At 41.1% G+C, this 20,140-nt stretch overlaps 1 protein-coding gene across 1 annotated transcript in view; it reads right to left on the bottom strand.

Annotated features, from left to right (window-relative positions):
• Positions 1–20,140, bottom strand: part of LOC124787793 (U3 small nucleolar RNA-associated protein 6 homolog) — a 119,129-nt gene that overhangs the window by 41,033 nt on the left and 57,956 nt on the right. The window contains exon 7 of the mRNA XM_047254714.1: positions 12,777–13,016. Within this exon, the coding sequence (XP_047110670.1) occupies positions 12,777–13,016 (240 nt within the window). The remainder of the gene's footprint in view (positions 1–12,776; positions 13,017–20,140) is intronic.

Here is a 20,140-nt window from a genome sequence, read left to right as displayed (position 1 = left end):
CAGAAAATGTAGTGGCTAATCATCTGTTTAAGCAGTTATTAGTATTTAGCATGTAATACTACACATGAAACAATCAAGGTTACATAAAAACACACAAATAAAACAATGGAAACTTCAGGTTGAAACATCAACAATATTAGGAAAAGAATAGACAGCTACTTTCTGAAGAAGGCTCTGGCCAAAAGTTTAACATGTAACAGCCTTTTGGTTGTGCCTCTCTGCAACTCAACATGTCATCTTTATGATGAGCAGCAATATATCCATTTCCTTATATTGTAAATACATAAATAACAGAATGAAACAATGACAGTATTATGAAAAGGACACACTACTACTCACCATGTAGTGCAGACACTTGTCACAGACAGGCATGACAAAAAAACTGCTGAAAAAGTAAGCTTAAAGCCTTCTTTTGAAACACACACACACACACACACACACACACACACACACACACACACACACACACACACACAGAGAGAGAGAGAGAGAGAGAGAGAGAGAGAGAGAGAGAGAGAGAGTGTCTCTGGGTGAGAAGGAGACTAAGTCGGGGAGGGGGTGGGATAGCAGGGTAGAGGTGGGGGCGGGGACAGTAAAGTGCCACCTGTGGGAGTATACAGGGACAAGGATGGGAGAGGGCAGGGCAACTCAGTGCAGGCGGGACATTAGACGGAGGGCGAGGGGACAGAGGGAGATGAGTGGAAAAGGAGAGAAGTAAGAAGACTGTGAGTGTATTGGTGGAATAGAGGGCTGTGACTACCGGAGTGGGAACAGAGAAAGGGATAGTCCACTGAAGGACAGAAACTAACAAAGGTTGAGGCCAGGGGAGTTATGGTAACGTAGGATATACTGCACATATTCGGAAAAGCTGGTGTAGATAGGAAGGATACAGATGGTGCGGGTTTTGAAACAGTCAATGAAGAAAATGTATTGGGCAGCTTGCTCAGCAATTGGGTAGTCCAGCTGTCTCTTTGCAACAGTTTATTGGTGGCCATTCATGCAGACAGACAGCTTGTTAGCTATCATGTTTACATAGAATGCAACACAGTTATTGCAGCTTAGCTTGAGGATCACATGACTGCTTTCATAGGTAGCCCTGCCTTTGATGGGATATGTGATGCTTGCAACAAGATTGGAGTAAGTGGTATTGTATGGGTCAGGTCTTGCATCTAGGTCTATTACAGGGATATGAGCCATGAAGCAAGGGGGTGGGAGTGAGGATCGAACAAGGATGGACAAGGAATTGTGAAGTTTTGGTGGGCAGTGGAATACCACTGTGGAGAGGTGGGAAGGACAGTGGGTAGGACATTCTTCATCTCAGGGCACAACGAGAGGTACCTGAAACCCTGGCGGAGAATGAGATTCAGTTGCTCCAGTCCTGGGTTGTACTGAGCCACAAGGGAAATACTCCTTTGTGGTAGGACAGTGGGACTTTTGAAGGTTGTGGATGGCTGGAAAGACCAGATACAAGATATGTTTCTGTAAAAAGTTGGAAGGGTAATTTCTGTCTATGAAGGCCTCAGTGAAGCCCTACAAATGCGACTGCCGCGAGTGGCTGGGCTGCACAGAAGGGACTTCTTGGTACGGAATGCGTAGCAGCAGTCAAAGTGGACATATTGCTGGTGGTTGGTAGGTTTGATATAGGCAGAGGTACTGATGTAGCCATCTTTGCGGTGCAGGTCAACATCGAGAAAGGTGGCTTGTTATGTTGAGGACAAGGTGAAACAAATGGAGGAGAAGGTGTTGAGGTTTGGAGGAATGTGGATAAGGTGTCCTCACCCTCAATCCAGATAACGAAGATGTCTATGAATCCAAACCATGTGAGGCGTTTGGGACTCTGTGTGGTTATGAAGGATTCCTCTAAATAGCCCATGGACAGGTTGGCATAAGATGGTGCCTTGCGAGTGCCCATTGCCGTATCATGGATTTATTAACAGGTGAGGCCTTCAAAGTATTGGTGGGTGAGGATATAGTTGGTCATTGTGACTAGGAAGGAGGTTGTAGGTTTGGAATCCATCGGGTGCGGGAAAAGGTAGTGTTGAATAGCGGCAAGGCCGTGGACATTAGGGATGTTAGTGCACACAGAGGGGCATCAATATTCACGAGCAGGGCGCTATGTGGTAAAGGAAAATGAACTGTGGAGAGTTAGTGGAGAAAATGGTTGGTGTCTTTTATACATGAGTGTAGGTTGTGGTAATATGCTGAAGATGTTGGTTTACTAGAGCACAGTCCTATCAGTGGGGCGCAGTAATCTGCCACAATGTGGCATCCTGTGTGGCTGGGTTCATGGACTTTAGGAAGCATGTAGAAGGTGGGAGTGGTATGTATGAGGAGAGGCAGAGTCTCAGAAGAGGGGTTCTGTTATGTGCCTAATGATTTGGTAAGAGATTGAGATCCTGTTGGATTTCTGGAACGGCATCACTGTGGCAAGGTTTGTAGGTGAACACCTCTGATAGCTGGCAGAGTCCTTATGTCAGTTAAGACTCGCAGTTCAAAACAATAGTGGCGGATCCTTTTTCAGAAGGGAGTATTATAAGGTCGTGATCAATTGCACACGTGGGTATTCCCCCTGCAATATATTCCATGTTCCCATAACCCTCCTGGCCTCATTGTTCTTATCCATGTAGATCCTTCCCTGTTCCCATTCCAGCACACAAAGCCCTCTATTCCAACAACACATCCAGTCTTTTTACTTCTCTCCTTTTCCACTCCCCCACCCCCTCTCCACACTCCCGTCTAACTTCCTATTTGCACCTAGCTGTCCTACCCTCTCTCCACCTTGTCCCTGCATGTTCCCACAAGCAGCACTTTACCGGCCCTCACCCCTACCCTGCTATCCTTTCCCAGCCTCCTCCTCATTCCCAGTGCCTCGACTGCTTCTCCCATCGTGCACAATTGCTCGCAGTCTGGCCTTTGTTGCCAGACAGTGTTTTTTTTTTTTGTGTGTGCGCGCGCGCTCGCATGTCATTTGTTTGTTCGTTTCAGAAGAAGGTCTTTTGGCCAAAATCTTACTTGTTAAGTAGTCTTTCTATTGTGTCTGTCTGTGACTCAACATGTCCACTATATGGTGAGTAACAACCTATCACTTTCATAATATTGTCAGATACATAATTAGGTAAGAAATAAGAATGAATGGTACATTAAAAATAGTTGTTATAAGGTAATCTCAAGTCTTCTTATCTAATTAAGGCTTGATGGTGTAGCCATGAAAAAGTCAATTCACACCCCTTGACAATATGTCAGGTGGTCTAATTCGATGCTCCAAAATCACAGCTTGGACTGGGCTGCTTGCCCCATTTATGCAGGTTGTATGCACACAAGCTGTGTCCTGTTCAGATGTGATTTATATTCTTCCATCGTGCTATGGGAGTTCAAACCATAGGGTCCCTGTGGACGGTCAATAAGGTGCCGCACTTCAGGTGGAGCATTCGAACTCCAGGTTTCATGCCATTTTCTGTCAATAGTGAAGTTGCTAGCAACAAGTTTTCTGATCAGTCACAGTTGTGGGTTTCTGGAACAATGCCAGTTTATTGTCAATCGTGGAATTTCTGCACGGATGTGAAGATGTAGATTATTCGTTACTTTGGAATATTCTTTCAACAGAGCTTCTTGTCTTCTTAACAGAGGAGGGTCTATGTGTTGCAAACTAATACGGTGGAGCAGTTCTTATGCAACATGATACTTGTGACTGCACCAAAAGGTACATACCTTACATGCAGGAGAGCTTGTCAACCACACTGGAGCACGATATTCAGCTGTAGGAAACACTAAACTGAGTGCAGAAGATTTAAGTGTATGTGCTGATGCTCCCAATTAGTACTGCAGTTTCTGGTAAGGTTGTTTGGTATGCTTGATTTCCAAGAAGTTCTTTGAGATGCTTTTTGAAAGTATGGACCTCCAGCTTAGAGTAATTTGTTGACATCACCAGTTACTGTTTTCAGCACTTTTGAACTCGTTGTGGTATACCGCAAGGGCTAGATCATTAGCATATCTGAACTTCTTTGTGCCAGTTTCTGGTATGTCAGAAACATAAAGGCTGAAAAGTATCAGCAATAATGCTAATCCCTGATGTAGTCAATTACTGAAATTTCTGATATATAAGTGGTTTGCAGCTCCCAGTGGACAGACAGTGGTGTAACTTATCAATTACAGCCTTTGCCCACATACACATATACAATTTAAGATAACAGTTTTTAAGTGTCAACACAACATGGCTCAACAGAGTACGAGATACTTAGTAACATAATCTAAATGTGTCTGCCCAAATTTTAAAGAGCTATGTGCAACAATGGACTGCTATGCACAGCTTACCAGAAAAGGAAAATTACATGGCATATTAGATCACCTACTGGAAGATGCCCCATTTGTTGTAACGGCGATCAGAACAGTCGCAGGGTTTTAGTGACGGAAACGTGGCGAGACCTGCGGAGCGGCCCGCAAACAACAACACAACGGGAGAGGACGGACACGACCAACGAAGGACCTTACAACACAACAAGAGCAGACAACAGAGTCAAGAAACCAAACAAGGCAACCATGTCGACTCGTAAAGAAAACACGAAAGTCAATACACTGTCTAATGCAAGGCGATATGTCCTAGACTGGCAGGCTGAGCGACAGGCAGGCACTTAAGTACTAGATCGGGGATGCCACTATTGGCCACTGCAACCACGTGTTCCACTGTGGCGCCCTCACTCTAAATGCGGGCCAGGAAGCGCGCGCCACCACAGCTTACGGCGCAATGGTACAGAGACCTCCATGAAGACTGGCAGGGACTCAAAATCCGCGGCGTGCGGTACCAGACCATTGTTGATGAACATTTCCAGGTGGTATATATTGCTCTAGTGCAGGCTGTTCCAATCCTGCCCCATAGTGCACGAGTGCCACCCACTGCTAATATAAACTACCTACCAAGTGGCCACACAGTACGCATTTTGTGCATGTGTCAAAACACTTGGTCATCCCTGCCTGCATTCGTTCAACTGGTGCAGGAAGGTCACACAGGCCGTTTTCCCACCCTTGCTCACCTGTGTCAGACGGTGCCCAGTCGTCCATAGGCAGGCACTTTAGCTGGAAGAGCCTGACCTAGTTTGTCCTAAACCAGCTTCTGACTGATTTAGTGAGTGTTTTAACTTGTCCAAATACATTCACGAGCTGGGCACAGGTTCCACCCCTTCACACAAAGAAAACAGGTACGGAGACTGTTTAATATTGTGAGACGCAAAGGACAATGGGCTAAATATTGTGAGGCTCTTGTCAGTTACAACCTTGCAATAAGACAAGCAAAGAAGGCATCCCGGAAGGCATTCTGTGAGGAAGTGGAAGGCACGGCTGCAAAAGTCAGACTTCACAAGATTCTCACTAGAGTACCAACTAATCCAGGAGCTACGTTGAGGAAGGAGGATGGGGAATATACAAAGACAGCACGAGACGCTGGAATTGCCCCTCAAAACTCACTTTCCTCAATATGCTCTGCCAGATAACACAGACCAGTATGTGACCCTAGAGAGACAACGGTTCTCAGACACTCGAAGGGAGGACTAGGAAGCGGCCAAGGAGTGTGTGAACTTCAACAAAATACAGTGGGCGGTGGGAACATTCCAAGTGACCTGGCCCAGATGGAATTTTTCCAGCTCTCCTGCAACAGGCAGGAGGAAAGCTTATAAGAATCCTATTTAGGGTTAGCTTAGCAGCAGGAGTCATTCCCAATGTTTGGATGGCAGTGAAGGTTGTCTTCATTCCAAATCCAGGTAGAATTGATCATACCAAGGCCAAGGATATGAGACCAATCAGTTTGTCCTCCTCCATTCTCAAAACACTGGAAAAACTGGTTGTTGTATACATTGGGGAGAGGAGGCTATGTAGGGTCTCTCTACACCTGAACCAACACGCATACCAACCAGGTAAATCATGTGAAACAGCTCTCCACCAACTCGTCGGGAAGGTGTAAAAAACACTTCACTTCCAAGAAATAGCCCTCTGCATCTTCCTGGATATCGAGGGGGCCTTTAGTAACACAACCTTCGATTCAATGGTAAGGGCAGCAGAGGTGCATGATCTGGGGACCACTATGTGTAGGTGGACCAGAGCCATGCTTAGTGGAAGGAAGGTAGAGGCTAGCATGATGAATGAAAAGATGGTAATTAAGACCACTAGAGGCTGCCCACAAGGAAGAGTTTTCTCTCTTCTATTGTGGAATCTAGTGGTGAACGAACTCATTGAGGAACTAAATTCCAGACAATGCTTCTGCCAAGGATACGCAGATGACCTTGTCATAGTAATACTTGGCAAATTCACTGACACAATCAGGAATATGGCACAAGGAGGATTGGACATTGTGCAAAAATGGTGCATTAAACAGGATCTGAGAGTTAATCCTAAGAAGACTGTTGTAGTGCGATTTACAAAGAGACATATTCAGCATGCAAGTTGGAATCTAAATCTCTTCGATGAAACTCTACCTGTGAAGGGGACAGTGAAATATCTACGGGTAACCTTGGATGAGAAGCTAACTTGGACCCCTCATATTAAGAGTACCTGCTCCAAGGCAAAAAGCACTTTAGTGAGTACTAGGAGGGCTTGTGGCAAAAACTGGGGCCTAAGCCCCAGGCGTATGCACTGAATATACACCACTGTGGTTAGACCCAGGATTTCCTATGGGGCCGTAGTGTGGTGGAAGAAGGTAGAACAGCAGGTAGCTGCTAAAAAGCTTGCTAAGGTGCAGAGATTGGCCTGCTTAGCCGTAACAGGTGGATTTAGCAGCACACCAACCGCTGGAATGGAAGCCATGCTGGACATGCCTCCACTTCACCTTTGGGTTAAGATGGAGGCTGCAGCTGGGGCATACAGACTTAAAACTGGCCAAAACTGGGTCTCATTTGTATATCCAGAATCACACACTAACATTGTGAGTGAGGTAAATATAGGTATGGCTGGGGAAATGCCCACTGACTATATAATAACTCCTAACTGCTTCAACAAGCCTTACAACATAATAATTGGAAGTAAGGAGCAGTGGAAGAAAACAGTTTGACACCATACGGAGGACATCGTGTGGTTCACCGTTGGGTCAAAAACAGATCAAGGCGTTAGGGCAGGGTTGTACGGGGTTCAGCCAAGACTGGAGAGCAGCATCTCTCTAGGGAAACTGGCCTCTGTATTCCAAGCCGAAATTACTGCAATCAGGGAATGTGTGGAGGAGAATATGAGTAGGTGCTACAATGATCGTAGCATCTACATCTATTCAGACAGCCCTGAAATAATTGGCAGCTCCTGCAACAAGATCTAAGATTGTTGCAGATTGCCACAGGGCTCTGGTGGAGCTAGGGGGAAGCAACTGGGTGTACCTAGTGTGGGTCCCTGACCACTCAGGGACCTGTGGCAATGAACAAGCCGATAGATTGGCTATGATGGGGGCAACAACTCCATTTATTGGACCGGAACCCGTCTTAACAATCACCAAGGCTATGATCAGATTAGAATTACGGAACTGGCTGAGGAAACAACATTTAGGATATTGGACCAAGGTCCATAAACAAAAACATGGTAAGGTAATGATGCCCAAGCCATGTTTTAAAAGAAGCTCTGTAATCCTGAGATTGAACAGGAAAGAGATCAAACCCATGACTGGACTGATGACCAGCCATGGGAATTTCAAAAAACACCTACACACAATGGGTATAATGGAAGAGGATCCTAAAAGTAGGATCTGTGATGAGGGTGAAGAAACTACATCACACCTCATCTTTGAATGCATGGCATTGGAGAGTAAAAGATACAGAATCTTCGGGACAACTAGACCTGAAGAAATTGTGTCTAACAAAAAACTGGTAGAGGGACTCCTTGCACTATTTAAGGGCACTGGCTGGCTTTACTAGATATACAGGGAGCGATGCCGCACAATAAATCTAGTTTCGGTACGAGCAGTGGCGGGTTAGACCTACCGTATTTACTCGAATCTAAGCCGCACTCGAATCTAAGCCGCACCTGAAAAATGAGACTCGAAATCAAGGAAAAAAATTTTTCCCGAATCCAAGCCGCACCTGAAATTTGAGACTCGAAATTCAAGGGGAGAGAAAAGTTTTAGTCCGCATCTCCAAATCGAAACAAAGTTGGTCCATTGTAATATGAGACACAATTTAGGTCGAATGAATGACGATAGAGCTACAGTAGTTTGGTTCGAGTCGTAAGCTTAGAAGTTAAGCTTTACCAGATAGCCATTGCTATGTGTCAGGCGCTCCGTCCGTATTTATACGGGTACCCTTCCTTTTTCACGTGCTTCGTCTGGTTTGAATTGATTGCTTATTTTTCTTTGATGTGATAAGTGCCGTTCTCTTTGCTATAGGTGTTTACGTCACTCTAAGCTGAAGATGCATTACTGTACTGTAACATGCATTGTTTGTCGCATTCTGATAATGAGTGTTTACGGCCTGTCACCGCTCACGGCATGGCTTCCTTTTGTGTGTGCTACTGCCGCTTACAACTAAAAAAGCGAAACAATGGCAAAAGACTGCTATTTGTTTTTACTTACACTGCTGCTTTCTTTGATAATGATCAACAAGAACCAAATAATAGACTGCGTATGATAGAACATATTCTGAACGAGAGTTTAGCGAAAATTTTTCTCCGTTTGAAAATCTTTGCAGATGCCTCTTTAGTACATTACATTCTGCACAGGAATTAGAGTCATCTTAGATTTAAATATCTAGTCAATTGCCGTGCTTCATTTCTGACTGTATCACTATTACGCATAAGAATAATACGAATATAAACATAACATGATATGTATGTTCTTCCGCGTTTGCTTTTGTCTCACTCTATTTTCGTAGTTTATTAGGCAGACAGAATTTAAATGAGATAGCAGCAAACACGAAAGAATACATGGCAAAATGTTTATATTCGTACTATTCTTATGGTGAAGAGAATACCGCATGTGATTCACAATTCATAAAAGTTCCTATTAGCAACCATCTCTTCTCACAAGTAGAAAAAATTCAGAATGTAGGTGTGTTTGTCAATATGGCCAACTCTTAACAGTCCCGCCAGTCGGATTTTCGTAGTACATTGAAACGCTACAACATTCGGAGATGAACAATACAGGATTTGTATTTACTTCGATGGATAATGTATGAAAATGCCGTGGTCGAAACTCGGGGCGGAGGAAAAAAAAGCTCGTCTTCCACCTTTTTTTTATTTACTGAAGCAGAGGTTTTGGCGCCAGTATTTATCTTTGTGCCTGCAAAGCATGCCTGTGTAGTGCTACATACACTCCTGGAAATTGAAATAAGAACACCGTGAATTCATTGTCCCAGGAAGGGGAAACTTTATTGACACATTCCTGGGGTCAGATACATCACATGATCACACTGACAGAACCACAGGCACATAGACACAGGCAACAGAGCATGCACAATGTCGGCACTAGTACAGTGTATATCCACCTTTCGCAGCAATGCAGGCTGCTATTCTCCCATGGACACGATCGTAGAGATGCTGGATGTAGTCCTGTGGAACGGCTTGCCATGCCATTTCCACCTGGCGCCTCAGTTGGACCAGCGTTCGTGGTGGACGTGCAGACCGCGTGAGACGACGCTTCATCCAGTCCCAAACATGCTCAATGGGGGACAGATCCGGAGATCTTGCTGGCCAGGGTAGTTGACTTACACCTTCTAGAGCACGTTGGGTGGCACGGGATACATGCGGACGTGCATTGTCCTGTTGGAACAGCAAGTTCCCTTGCCGGTCTAGGAATGGTAGAACGATGGGTTCGATGACGGTTTGGATGTACCGTGCACTATTCAGTGTCCCCTCGACGATCACCAGTGGTGTACAGCCAGTGTAGGAGATCGTTCCCCACACCATGATGCCGGGTGTTGGCCCCGTGTGCCTCGGTCGTATGCAGTCCTGATTGTGGCGCTCACCTGCACGGCGCCAAACACGCATACGACCATCATTGGCACCAAGGCAGAAGCGACTCTCATCGCTGAAGACGACACGTCTCCATTCGTCCCTCCATTCACGCCTGTCGCGACACCACTGGAGGCGGGCTGCACGATGTTGGGGCGTGAGCGGAATACGGCCTAACGGTGTGTGGGACCGTAGCCCAGCTTCATGGAGACGGTTGCGAATGGTCCTCGCCGATACCCCAGGAGCAACAGTGTCCCTAATTTGCTGGGAAGTGGCGGTGCGGTTCCCTACGGCACTGCGTAGGATCCTACGGTCTTGGCGTGCATCCGTGCGTCGCTGCAGTCCGGTCCCAGGTCGACGGGCACGTGCACCTTCCGCCGACCACTGGCGACAACATCGATGTACTGTGGAGACCTCACGCCCCACGTGTTGAGCAATTCGGCGGTACGTCCACCCGGCCTCCCGCATGCCCACTATACGCCCTCGCTCAAAGTCCGTCAACTGCACAAACGGTTCACGTCCACGCTGTCGCGGCATGCTACCAGTGTTAAAGACTGCGATGGAGCTCCGTATGCCACGGCAAACTGGCTGACACTGACGGCGGCGGTGCACAAATGCTGCGCAGCTAGCGCCATTCGACGGCCAACACCGCGGTTCCTGGTGTGTCCGCTGTGCCGTGCGTGTGATCATTGCTTGTACAGCCCTCTCGCAGTGTCCGGAGCAAGTATGGTGGGTCTGACACACCGATGTCAATGTGTTCTTTTTTCCATTTCCAGGAGTGTATATTCGACGGCAGAAGTTAGTTGTGGCGGCACCTACCAACATTTTTCAGAACTTCCGCTTATTTTGCACTCGATTCTAAGCCGCAGGCGGTTTTTTGAATTACAAAAACCGGAAAAAACGCGCGTCTTAGATTCGAGTAAATACAGTCAGCTGTTTTAGCTCTCCTGTTAAAATCAAATCAAATCAATCCACCCCTTTGAAATATTGAAGCAGGGACAGTAGAAACAGTGTTTTCAAAAATACATGGATTAGCAAGGTTGGAATACCACAAGTAATAGATTAGTGAACACAGTTAGCATCTAGTATGTTCTGAGCCTTGGCGTAGATCTGTGGCTGGAAACTGACTAAACTACTGCATAATACCTGCAGGATAATGGAAACATAAAAAGGTTATGTCATATGCTGAAGAATGCCACACAATCCCATGCTACAGCTACATAGAGTATTGCATTTTGCATTTCACTTGGCTTCCATTGTTCCTTTATGGAATGAAAGCCATTCTACAAGCAGAAACATTTTATTGTACTACAATGAAGTTACTCAAACACTTCTTACAAGAACCTATATCACAAAGGATGTTGACCTTTCATCACTGAACTAAGAAAATAGTGGGTCATCTGACATCTACAGAGTATTCCAACAAGACCAAAGAAACTCTTTTCATCCAAAACCACCTTAAAAATACAATTCATCTGTTTATGTGAGTATAGTACTTACCAAGTCTAACAACCATACAAGGGCCCTTATTTCCACGGAGTGTAATCATGAAAATGAGTTTCCTCCAGGCCTGAAAAATAGTTGTCAACTCCGGCAACCACTTCGTCTGAAGTGAATATGTCCAAAAAGAAAAATTTCCAGTTTTGGAAAGAGATGAAAGTCTGACAGAGCCATATCAGGTGGAAGGCGGATGTGGCAACAATTCATACCTTAGTTTGTGTAATTTTGCTATGGCGACGGCACGTGTGTGTGGGCATGCATCAAGAGTCGTGGCACCCATCTTGCAGATAATTTTTTCATTTTTAGTCCTTCAGTTAAAATGTGATATACCCTTTCAGATGATACATGGCAAGAGTGAGCAACTTCACGCACTTTCAATTGGCGATCCTCCGTGACCATTTTGTGCACTTTTGCAATGATTTCTGGAGTAGTGATACATCTTGGCCGACCACTGCGCAGATCATCATCTAAGCTCTCCTGACCAAATTGAAATTCATTTGACCTCTTGGCAACAGTTGAATATGAAGGAGGAGAGTTCCCCGTGTATTCTGAAAATCAGCATGAATGTCCTTTGTTTTTGTACCTTTCTTTACGAAGTACTTAATCACTGCTCAAATATCGATTTTTTCCCTCTTTGCTAATCACTAAACGAGAACAACAACAGAGCCAAGTCACCACCGCTGCTCTCTTCCAAGAGCACTGATGTGGCACAAGTTTACAGGCAACAGTCCAATGAATATCACGTGAACAACTTCTTGTGCTAGCATTGACCTCTCGTGCTGATTCCAAGAACTTTACAAACCACCCTCGTAGAACACTTGTTAGTAAAAAATGCTCAGCCCTGAGGCAATCCTTTGGGTAGATGAGCATAAACACCAGTCAGAAAATTTGAAGTCTGTAGACTAACCACAAATGCGACCTGCTTGTACTGCACGGTAGCAAGCAGACCTGGATGAAATCCATGAGGCATATTAATGATCACTGGTCTCGTACACTGGCTAGCCTGATGCTTTTTAGTGATTTGCCTCATTCATTTAGACTAATGCTGGGCTGGTCCCCAATATGGACCTCAGAAAAAACTTTATACAAACAGTTAAAGTGCAATTACGATTGGAACAAAGTTTACTCGATTCACAAAAAGATGATGCACACGACTTCCCTTCCTGAGGTTAACCAGTGACTGGCAACTGGAACAGCATGCAGCCCCAAAGTTAGAAATAAAATAAATTTTCAAAGTCATGAAAACAGCGGAGCCCATAAGGTGAGATAAACTCTAAGAAAGAGACACTATTAAACAACAGACGTGATTAAATTGACACATACATTACGCAACACAAGAAATAAAAAGCACACTGAAAATGAACTAGCACCTTATTCTTTCCTTCAAGCAGAGTTTCCCACTTAGACCTTTAGACTCCAGAAGCTTCTTGTTGCCGGCATGCTCATCCCGCGTTTCTGTGGCGCCATCATCAGGGGCGTCCTGCTCCGGTGCGGAGCGCTCGCGCTCAGTGCTCGAGGCATCGTCTGTCGAATACGGCAGCCCCTGCAATTCTCGGCGGGCCATGGCATCCCAAGTGAGTTCGTCATTTGGGTAACGTGTCAGCATGTCACTGCAACACAATATTGTATAAAATTTGAGCATTTTGGCAATGTAGTCAACAAATGAAGACAATCGATTTGTCTGTTTCTAAAATAAAGTTTAACAAACTAAATGGCCACTAACAAATACAACTAAGTTTACTATACTGCTAACAATATTAAGTCAACATAAACAACAAAAAGACCTACAGTAAAAATAAAAATCTTAATTACATAATCCTTTTTTTGGGAAAATTAAAATTAACCTAAATCTTTATTTGGCACCTGTAATACAATCAATGCTCTCAGAGTTCATTTATGGTTATAACTTAAGCTATATATTAGTACAGTTCTGTCAAATTCAGCTTTGTATCCATATAGAATTTAGTAATTGATACGTAATTAGACATACTTTATTTTACAGACTATAAGATTCCCCTTTTTTCCATTGAAAAATTGCCTAAAAAATTTAGGTGTGTCTTATACTTGACATTAATATAAAAATCTGCAGTGTGTGATTTAATATTCCCAAAAGTCCTAAAAATGACCATATATTCAATGCTGGGGGAAACCTTTCACTCTCTGGCAACACTGGATTCAACTGGCAGCAACAGAACACTGATACAACAAACATCAGCTGTAGGGATTCACAAGCTTGCTGAAATACGTATGTTGTGTGGCGGCGATGGCGAGGCATTGTAGAGTCTTTGACCAGAGAGCCATTTACCGTGGCTAGTCTGCGCTTGACCGCGCGAGTGTTGCGAGCAGCAGTCAGTGGGCAGTCTGTGGCCAGTGCAGTCTGTCGGCAGTAGTGGTCTAGTCCTGTCATGGTCGCGAGCGGGACGCAGTCGCAGGCGTCGACATGGGTCTCTGGTCAAGATGCTGAATGAGGTATATTGTTAATTAAACTGCATTGCGCACATCAGATAGTGTAAAGTTTATTTATTGTAATTAATTTTCAACAAGTGCCCCAATAATAATTTTGATTTCAAAGCAATATTTTTAACAAAAGAACTATTTAATTGAACGAACGATTTCCTTCCATTTCCCTTTAAAAGTTTCAGTTAAATTTCAAAAAAAAAAAAAAAGAAAAAATATTACTTGCGATGCAGTTCCTCCAAGCCGTGGCCAACAATAAGAGCAGAAATTTGACATGCAGTTTCAATGAGGTAAGAAATTAATTATGATTTTTGCACAGGGCCAAAGACTGATATGTTGGTCTAATTGAGTTATCATTATCACTGAGATTTTATCATCACTGAATTGACTTTCATTTTTTTGTGAGGAACTTATACTTGGGTCAGATTGCTAATTTTTGTTTAATTGTCATTGTCATTGAATTTATTTGCTGGGAGGTTACGTTAGGTTGTATTCTTGTTAACATTCAACTATTGTGTTTCAAAATTTCTCTGGGGAGCTTACACTTAGCTCAATGTGCATTAGTATTTAAAATAATATCATTTAAAATTTTTGTGGGGAGGTTACATTGCTAACACTGTCTCCCTCCTGCCCCACCATCACAAACCCAGAACACTCTAGCCTATGATGCATCATTGCAATCGACGGTGCCAGTGAACCTGAACTGAAAGTAATTTGAGTTACCAGTAACATCACAATATTTTTGTTAGTAACTAGTTTCATAATGGGAAAAATAAAAGGTATTCATGGATGTGAGCTATAAACTGAAAGTAATAGCATATGCAGAGAACATGGAAACAAGGCACTGAGTAGCATTTTGGCCCTCCACCAACAGAAAAAACCATTTGCACTTGCCGGAATAGTGAAGAAGTAGTGACAAAAATAAGGAAGACCCTAACTGTGCGAATAGAGCAATGAATGCAACATGGCCAAAAATAAAAGATGACACATTGAAATGGCTTCAAGGACACTGTCAAAATCGCATTGGAATTCACAAAAATGATTCAGATACAGTTTCATAAGCAAGAGCTACAGTGGAACTTAACAGCCTTTAAAGGTGAGGTTGGTTGGTACTACAGGTTCATGAAGCGCCATGGACATAGCATGCTAAGTAAAACCAAAATATCTCAGAAAATGCCACAAGAGTATGACGAGAAAGCAACATTATTCCATTGCTTTATTATTCAGTACTGAAAGAAAACCAGTATGGAACTAAACCACATAGAGAATATGGACGAAACTCCTCTGACATCTGTTATGCCGAATAACAGGACTGTCACCATAAAAGGTGCTAAAACTGTAACTATAAAAACAAATGGGCATGATAAAATGCACTGCACTGCTGTCCTTTCATGATGTGTTGACGATACTAAACTTAATCCAATAATCATTTCCAAGTGCAAAACAATGTCAAAGCTTCAACAATTGATGTTCACATAAGTGACAAGGGTTGGAGGGACAAGGCTGTTATGAAATTATGGATTAAAAAGGATGAGAGAGAGAAGGAATGGTGCTTTATTGAAGAAGAACTTTCTTGTTATGCTAGATCAGTTTAGTAGTCACTTGAAAAATTCCATGAAAGAGAAACTGAGATGGTGCAATAAAGAGCTTGCTGTTATTAGGGGAGGACTTACTTCACAACTGCAACCTCTTGATGTCTCAATAAATAAACCATTGAAGAGTAAGTAAGATAGTACTGGAAGAAATGGATGTCAACGGGAGCTTTAAAATAACCTACAATCAAACAAGGGTGTCAGGGGGATTTTAAAAGTCAGTTCGGCTTTATAAACTAAGAATTTTTTTTAGTCTGGCTTTGCAATCTAATAATAAAAATGGTAAAAATGTCAAACAATGGAAACTCCAGGTAGGTCATCTTTAGTCTTAAAGTACAGGGTGTTTATAAATGAATATCGGGGTTTTAACGCTTTATAATATTTATTATATTTAAATTTACAGTCATAAATGATATGTCAAATGAAAGTTTAATGTAATAAATATCACAAAGCATTAAAACCCCAATATTAATTTATAAACACCCTGTATTTAGATGTAGCGCATTATATGTAAAAATATGGAAAGCTCCATTATTGGCAATCAAGCCGTTACAACTGAAAATATCTAAAGGTATGCTAGCAGAACAATGCAAAGCAGAATGACTACATAAAAATTGTAAAAGCAGTCACCAGCACACATCCTAAAGCCTAGTTTACATGCCGACATTTGGTTGCGCCACTCGTTGCGTGGAATGAGTTGCACGCAAGTGGTTTCATATATGACTGTAGACACAGCAACACCAGTATACACTTCTGTTTTATTGTTTTGTGGGTCCCTGAGTCATGTCTGAAATGAAACTTTTGGCAGCTTGAAATATGGCATCCCGACTATTACACAAGTTGAAAATATGGTCACTATTTTTTATAAACTTAAATTTGCCATATTTCGTGACTGTACCTTTTCCATTAGACGTTTGCAAGCAAATATAAGTCTTGGCTTCAGTTGTCTAAGTATGATTCCACAATGCATCGTTGTCGGCTGCAGAAAATGACGTGGTTCGGCGTGTTTCTCTCATTTTGGTGTTTCAAATACAGTTTCTTCCAATGTAGTTTCTTCTTTTCAGATAATACAAAAATAATAGTTAACATAATTCAAAATTATTTATGACTGCGACCTTCACATTGTTCTTCCGTCAACACACACCAAGAGTTAGCTTCTGACTCGGACTGACTATAGTCAAAGACTACTCCAACGTCAAAGATATTTTACACAATCAGTTTCTTTGCTATTCTTCGATACATTTTCTAATAGTAATAAATATGCTTTTACTCTCAAAAACAGAAGTAAATTAACATATAATAAGACAAATTATAATAAATTCTGACAAAAATATAAGAAAACATTTTCAATTCAGTATCGACAAATACGGTAAAAAAATAACATCTCCCAGATCCATTAAAACTGCTCCCCAGGGCTTTTGTTGTTATGGACATATACAACAAAATCCCGACAACACTCAGTGATGGATCTGTATTACACAATTAGTACATTACTGATGCAGTCTGATAACCTCTTCCAAATTTGGACTCTTTGAATCTGTGGACTTGTTACTGGCTGTTGTTGCAATGATACTTCCCCATCAATCCCATACACAAAAATTTCAAGCAAAGAAATTATTTAACATGACAAATATACATGGTATAAAACATACATGAGAAATATTCTAACATACAGCATACAGATTGAAAATAATAGAAAGGTAAAACTCATTTCCTAGAATAAGATTTAATTAATTTTTTTTTATATTAATGTTAATTTCATTATGCTTACATATTGTAACAGTAAAAATGATACTGGACATATATAGTGTAATGTGTTTTCTCTATATTTGCCTTTTATATATATATATTTTTTAACTTCTGATTTTTTTATATTTTTTTATTAGTCATGGGTTTTTTTTGTTTTTTGTATATTTTTTTTGCTTATGATTTTCTTTTTAAAATTTTTTTTACTCATGTTTTTTTTCTTTTTTATGATTTTCTTCTTTTAGTACAGCTAAAGATACATCAGTATTATCTAAATTTTTTGCAATTATTTATGTACACTTTCCTCTCTACTACAATATTACTACAAGTCACATTCTTGTGAAGAGTACTTTTGCTCCCCACAACATCAGTATAAACAACAATAAACTGCTCATATATCATGAGGCTTTATCTAAAATTGGTTTTTGAAACTTATACCTTTGCATGCATGTCCTCACATGTATGCCTTCACCCACAGGGAAGACTTAGCTTCCAAAATTAGAAAAATTCAGAAATGCTCACTAGGGAGACTTTTTTTTGTAAAAAAGTAAAAATAAATCTTTCTCTCATTCTTTGTTACATCAGTGGTTTTTTTTCATCAATTTCAATTAACATGTGACTTCAAATTATTAATTTATACATGCAAATATGCATACTTCGTTGTACAGGTAGTTTTGTTCTAACAAGCATATTCCAGTGGAGGACTTTTGTTTTAGATGATAATAGATTATTTAAATGTTTGAAATTATGATTTCTGTTTATACAGTTTTAAAGAGCCAACATTCCTGAGACCAAATAATTTCTTTGACTTAGGATACACCAAACGATAAGCATTAGGGTGTGGATTTTCTATGACTTCAAAAGGCCCAATATAGATATCAAAGAATTTCTTAATTTCTGAAGTTAACATTTTTGATTTTTCATGAGATTTGACCAGAACAAGATCCCCAATTTTAAAAGTGGTTAATCTTACCCTATTGTTATGTCTTTTATTCCTCTTTTCCCCTTGTTTCCTCATAGTTTCCCTGACAATATCTTCTCTCTCTTGCATAGTTAAAGGTGTACATTTAGGAAATTCAATAAGTTCTGATATAAGATTTGGAGGTCTAATATTAAACATAATCTCATATGGTGAAAATCCTGTGGAACTATGTTTTAGGCTATTCATAATATCTTCAAAATTTCGAATGTGCTCAAATCAAGTTGGATGTTTATGGCTACAATAGGTTCTACAAAGTCTCCCAATTTCCCTCATATATCTTTCTGCAGGATTGGTCGACGGAGAATAAACAGATATAAGTATATGCTTCAATTTTGATCTTTCAATAAACTTTTTCCAAATTTTTGAGGTGAACAGTGAACCATTATCTGATAATATAGCTTTTGGTTTACCCACCTGTGCGAAATAATCTCTTTCAATTTTTATTATAATTTCATGGCTAGTAGCTTTTTTCACTGGATGTAGTTTAATTAATTTTGAAAATACATCTACCATAACAAATATGTAACAGTGACCACCTTTACTCTTTGGTAACATTCCATATAAGTCCACTGCGATAAGATCTAAAGGTTTTTCCGGAATAATGTTTTACATCTCTCCACCACATCTTTGACTGCTCACTTTAACTCTCTGACATTTGTCACAGGTTGCCAATTCTTTTCTTACCTTCTTTCCAATATTGTAAAAATAAAAATTTTCTTGTATCTTTTGAATGCACTTCTGTATCCCACAATGACCAAAACTTTCATGTATGTAAATGATCAGCTTTTCAGCATCTGCCTCTGGCCAACACAGTTTCCAATTATCAGAATCTACATCTGTTCTCCGAAATAAAATCCCCTATTGCAATTTGTAAAATTTATCAAGTTTCTCATACCCCTTCTTGCCTAAACATTCTTTGATTAATTTCCAACTCTGATCCAAATTTTGATTTTTTCTAATTTTGTTACACATAGCTCTAATTGTTTTTTCATTTTCCACCCCTTTCAAGTATCTAATTTTAAATTGCTTTTCCTCCTCTTGTTCAAAAATCTCCTTTTCTCCCCCGATTGGTAACCTTGAAAGTGAATCAGCTACTACATTCTCAGAACCTTTTATGTGTTTGATTTCAAAGTCAAACTGTTGCAGAAAAATTGCCCATCTGGTCAATCTACTGTGGTATAATTTGCACTCTTGTAAGTAACTCAAAGCTTTGTGATCCGAAAATACTATGGTTTTATGTCCAATAAGGTAAATTCTAAATTTTGTAAAAGCCCAATGAATTGCCAAAAGTTCCTTCTCTGTGACTGTATAATTTTTCTCATGTTTGAGCAACATTCTGCTTGCAAATGCTATGGTACAATGTATCTTAACTCCATTCTCTACTCTTTCTTGAAATAACTCTGCTCCAAGCCCATAATTACTGCTATCAGTGTTCAAACAAAATGGTAAATTAAAATCAGGTCTGTGTAATAAGTGTTGCTTCCTCAACTCTTGCTTAATTTTACCAAACTCTTCCTGACAACTTTTATCCCAAACCCAAACAGTGTTTTTCTTAAGTAATTGACTTAAACATGGTGCATTCAGACTCTGATCACTTATATGTTTTCGGTAATAACCGCATAACCCAAAGAACGACTTTAATTGTTTTTTAGTCTTAGGAATAGGAATTTCTGAAATTGCTTTAATTTTTTCTAGATCTGCCAAAATTCCCTTGTCTGTGACAACATGACCCAAAAATTTTAATTCAGAAACTGCAAATTTACATTTCTCTAATTTCAATGTCATCCCCCCTTTTCTAAGTTTTTCACAAACTGACTTCAAAATCAAAAAATGTTCCTCCCAATTTTTCCCTGTAACCAAAATGCCATCTACATAAATTATCAGTTTAGACGCAAGTTCTTGCCCCAGTACATGATCCAAAGCTCTTATAAATTCGGAAACAGAAGAATTTAACCCA

Source organism: Schistocerca piceifrons, chromosome 3 (assembly GCF_021461385.2).
Source record: "Schistocerca piceifrons isolate TAMUIC-IGC-003096 chromosome 3, iqSchPice1.1, whole genome shotgun sequence".
Lineage (NCBI taxonomy): Eukaryota > Metazoa > Arthropoda > Insecta > Orthoptera > Acrididae > Schistocerca > Schistocerca piceifrons.
This window is presented reverse-complemented; position numbering and strand designations above follow the sequence as displayed.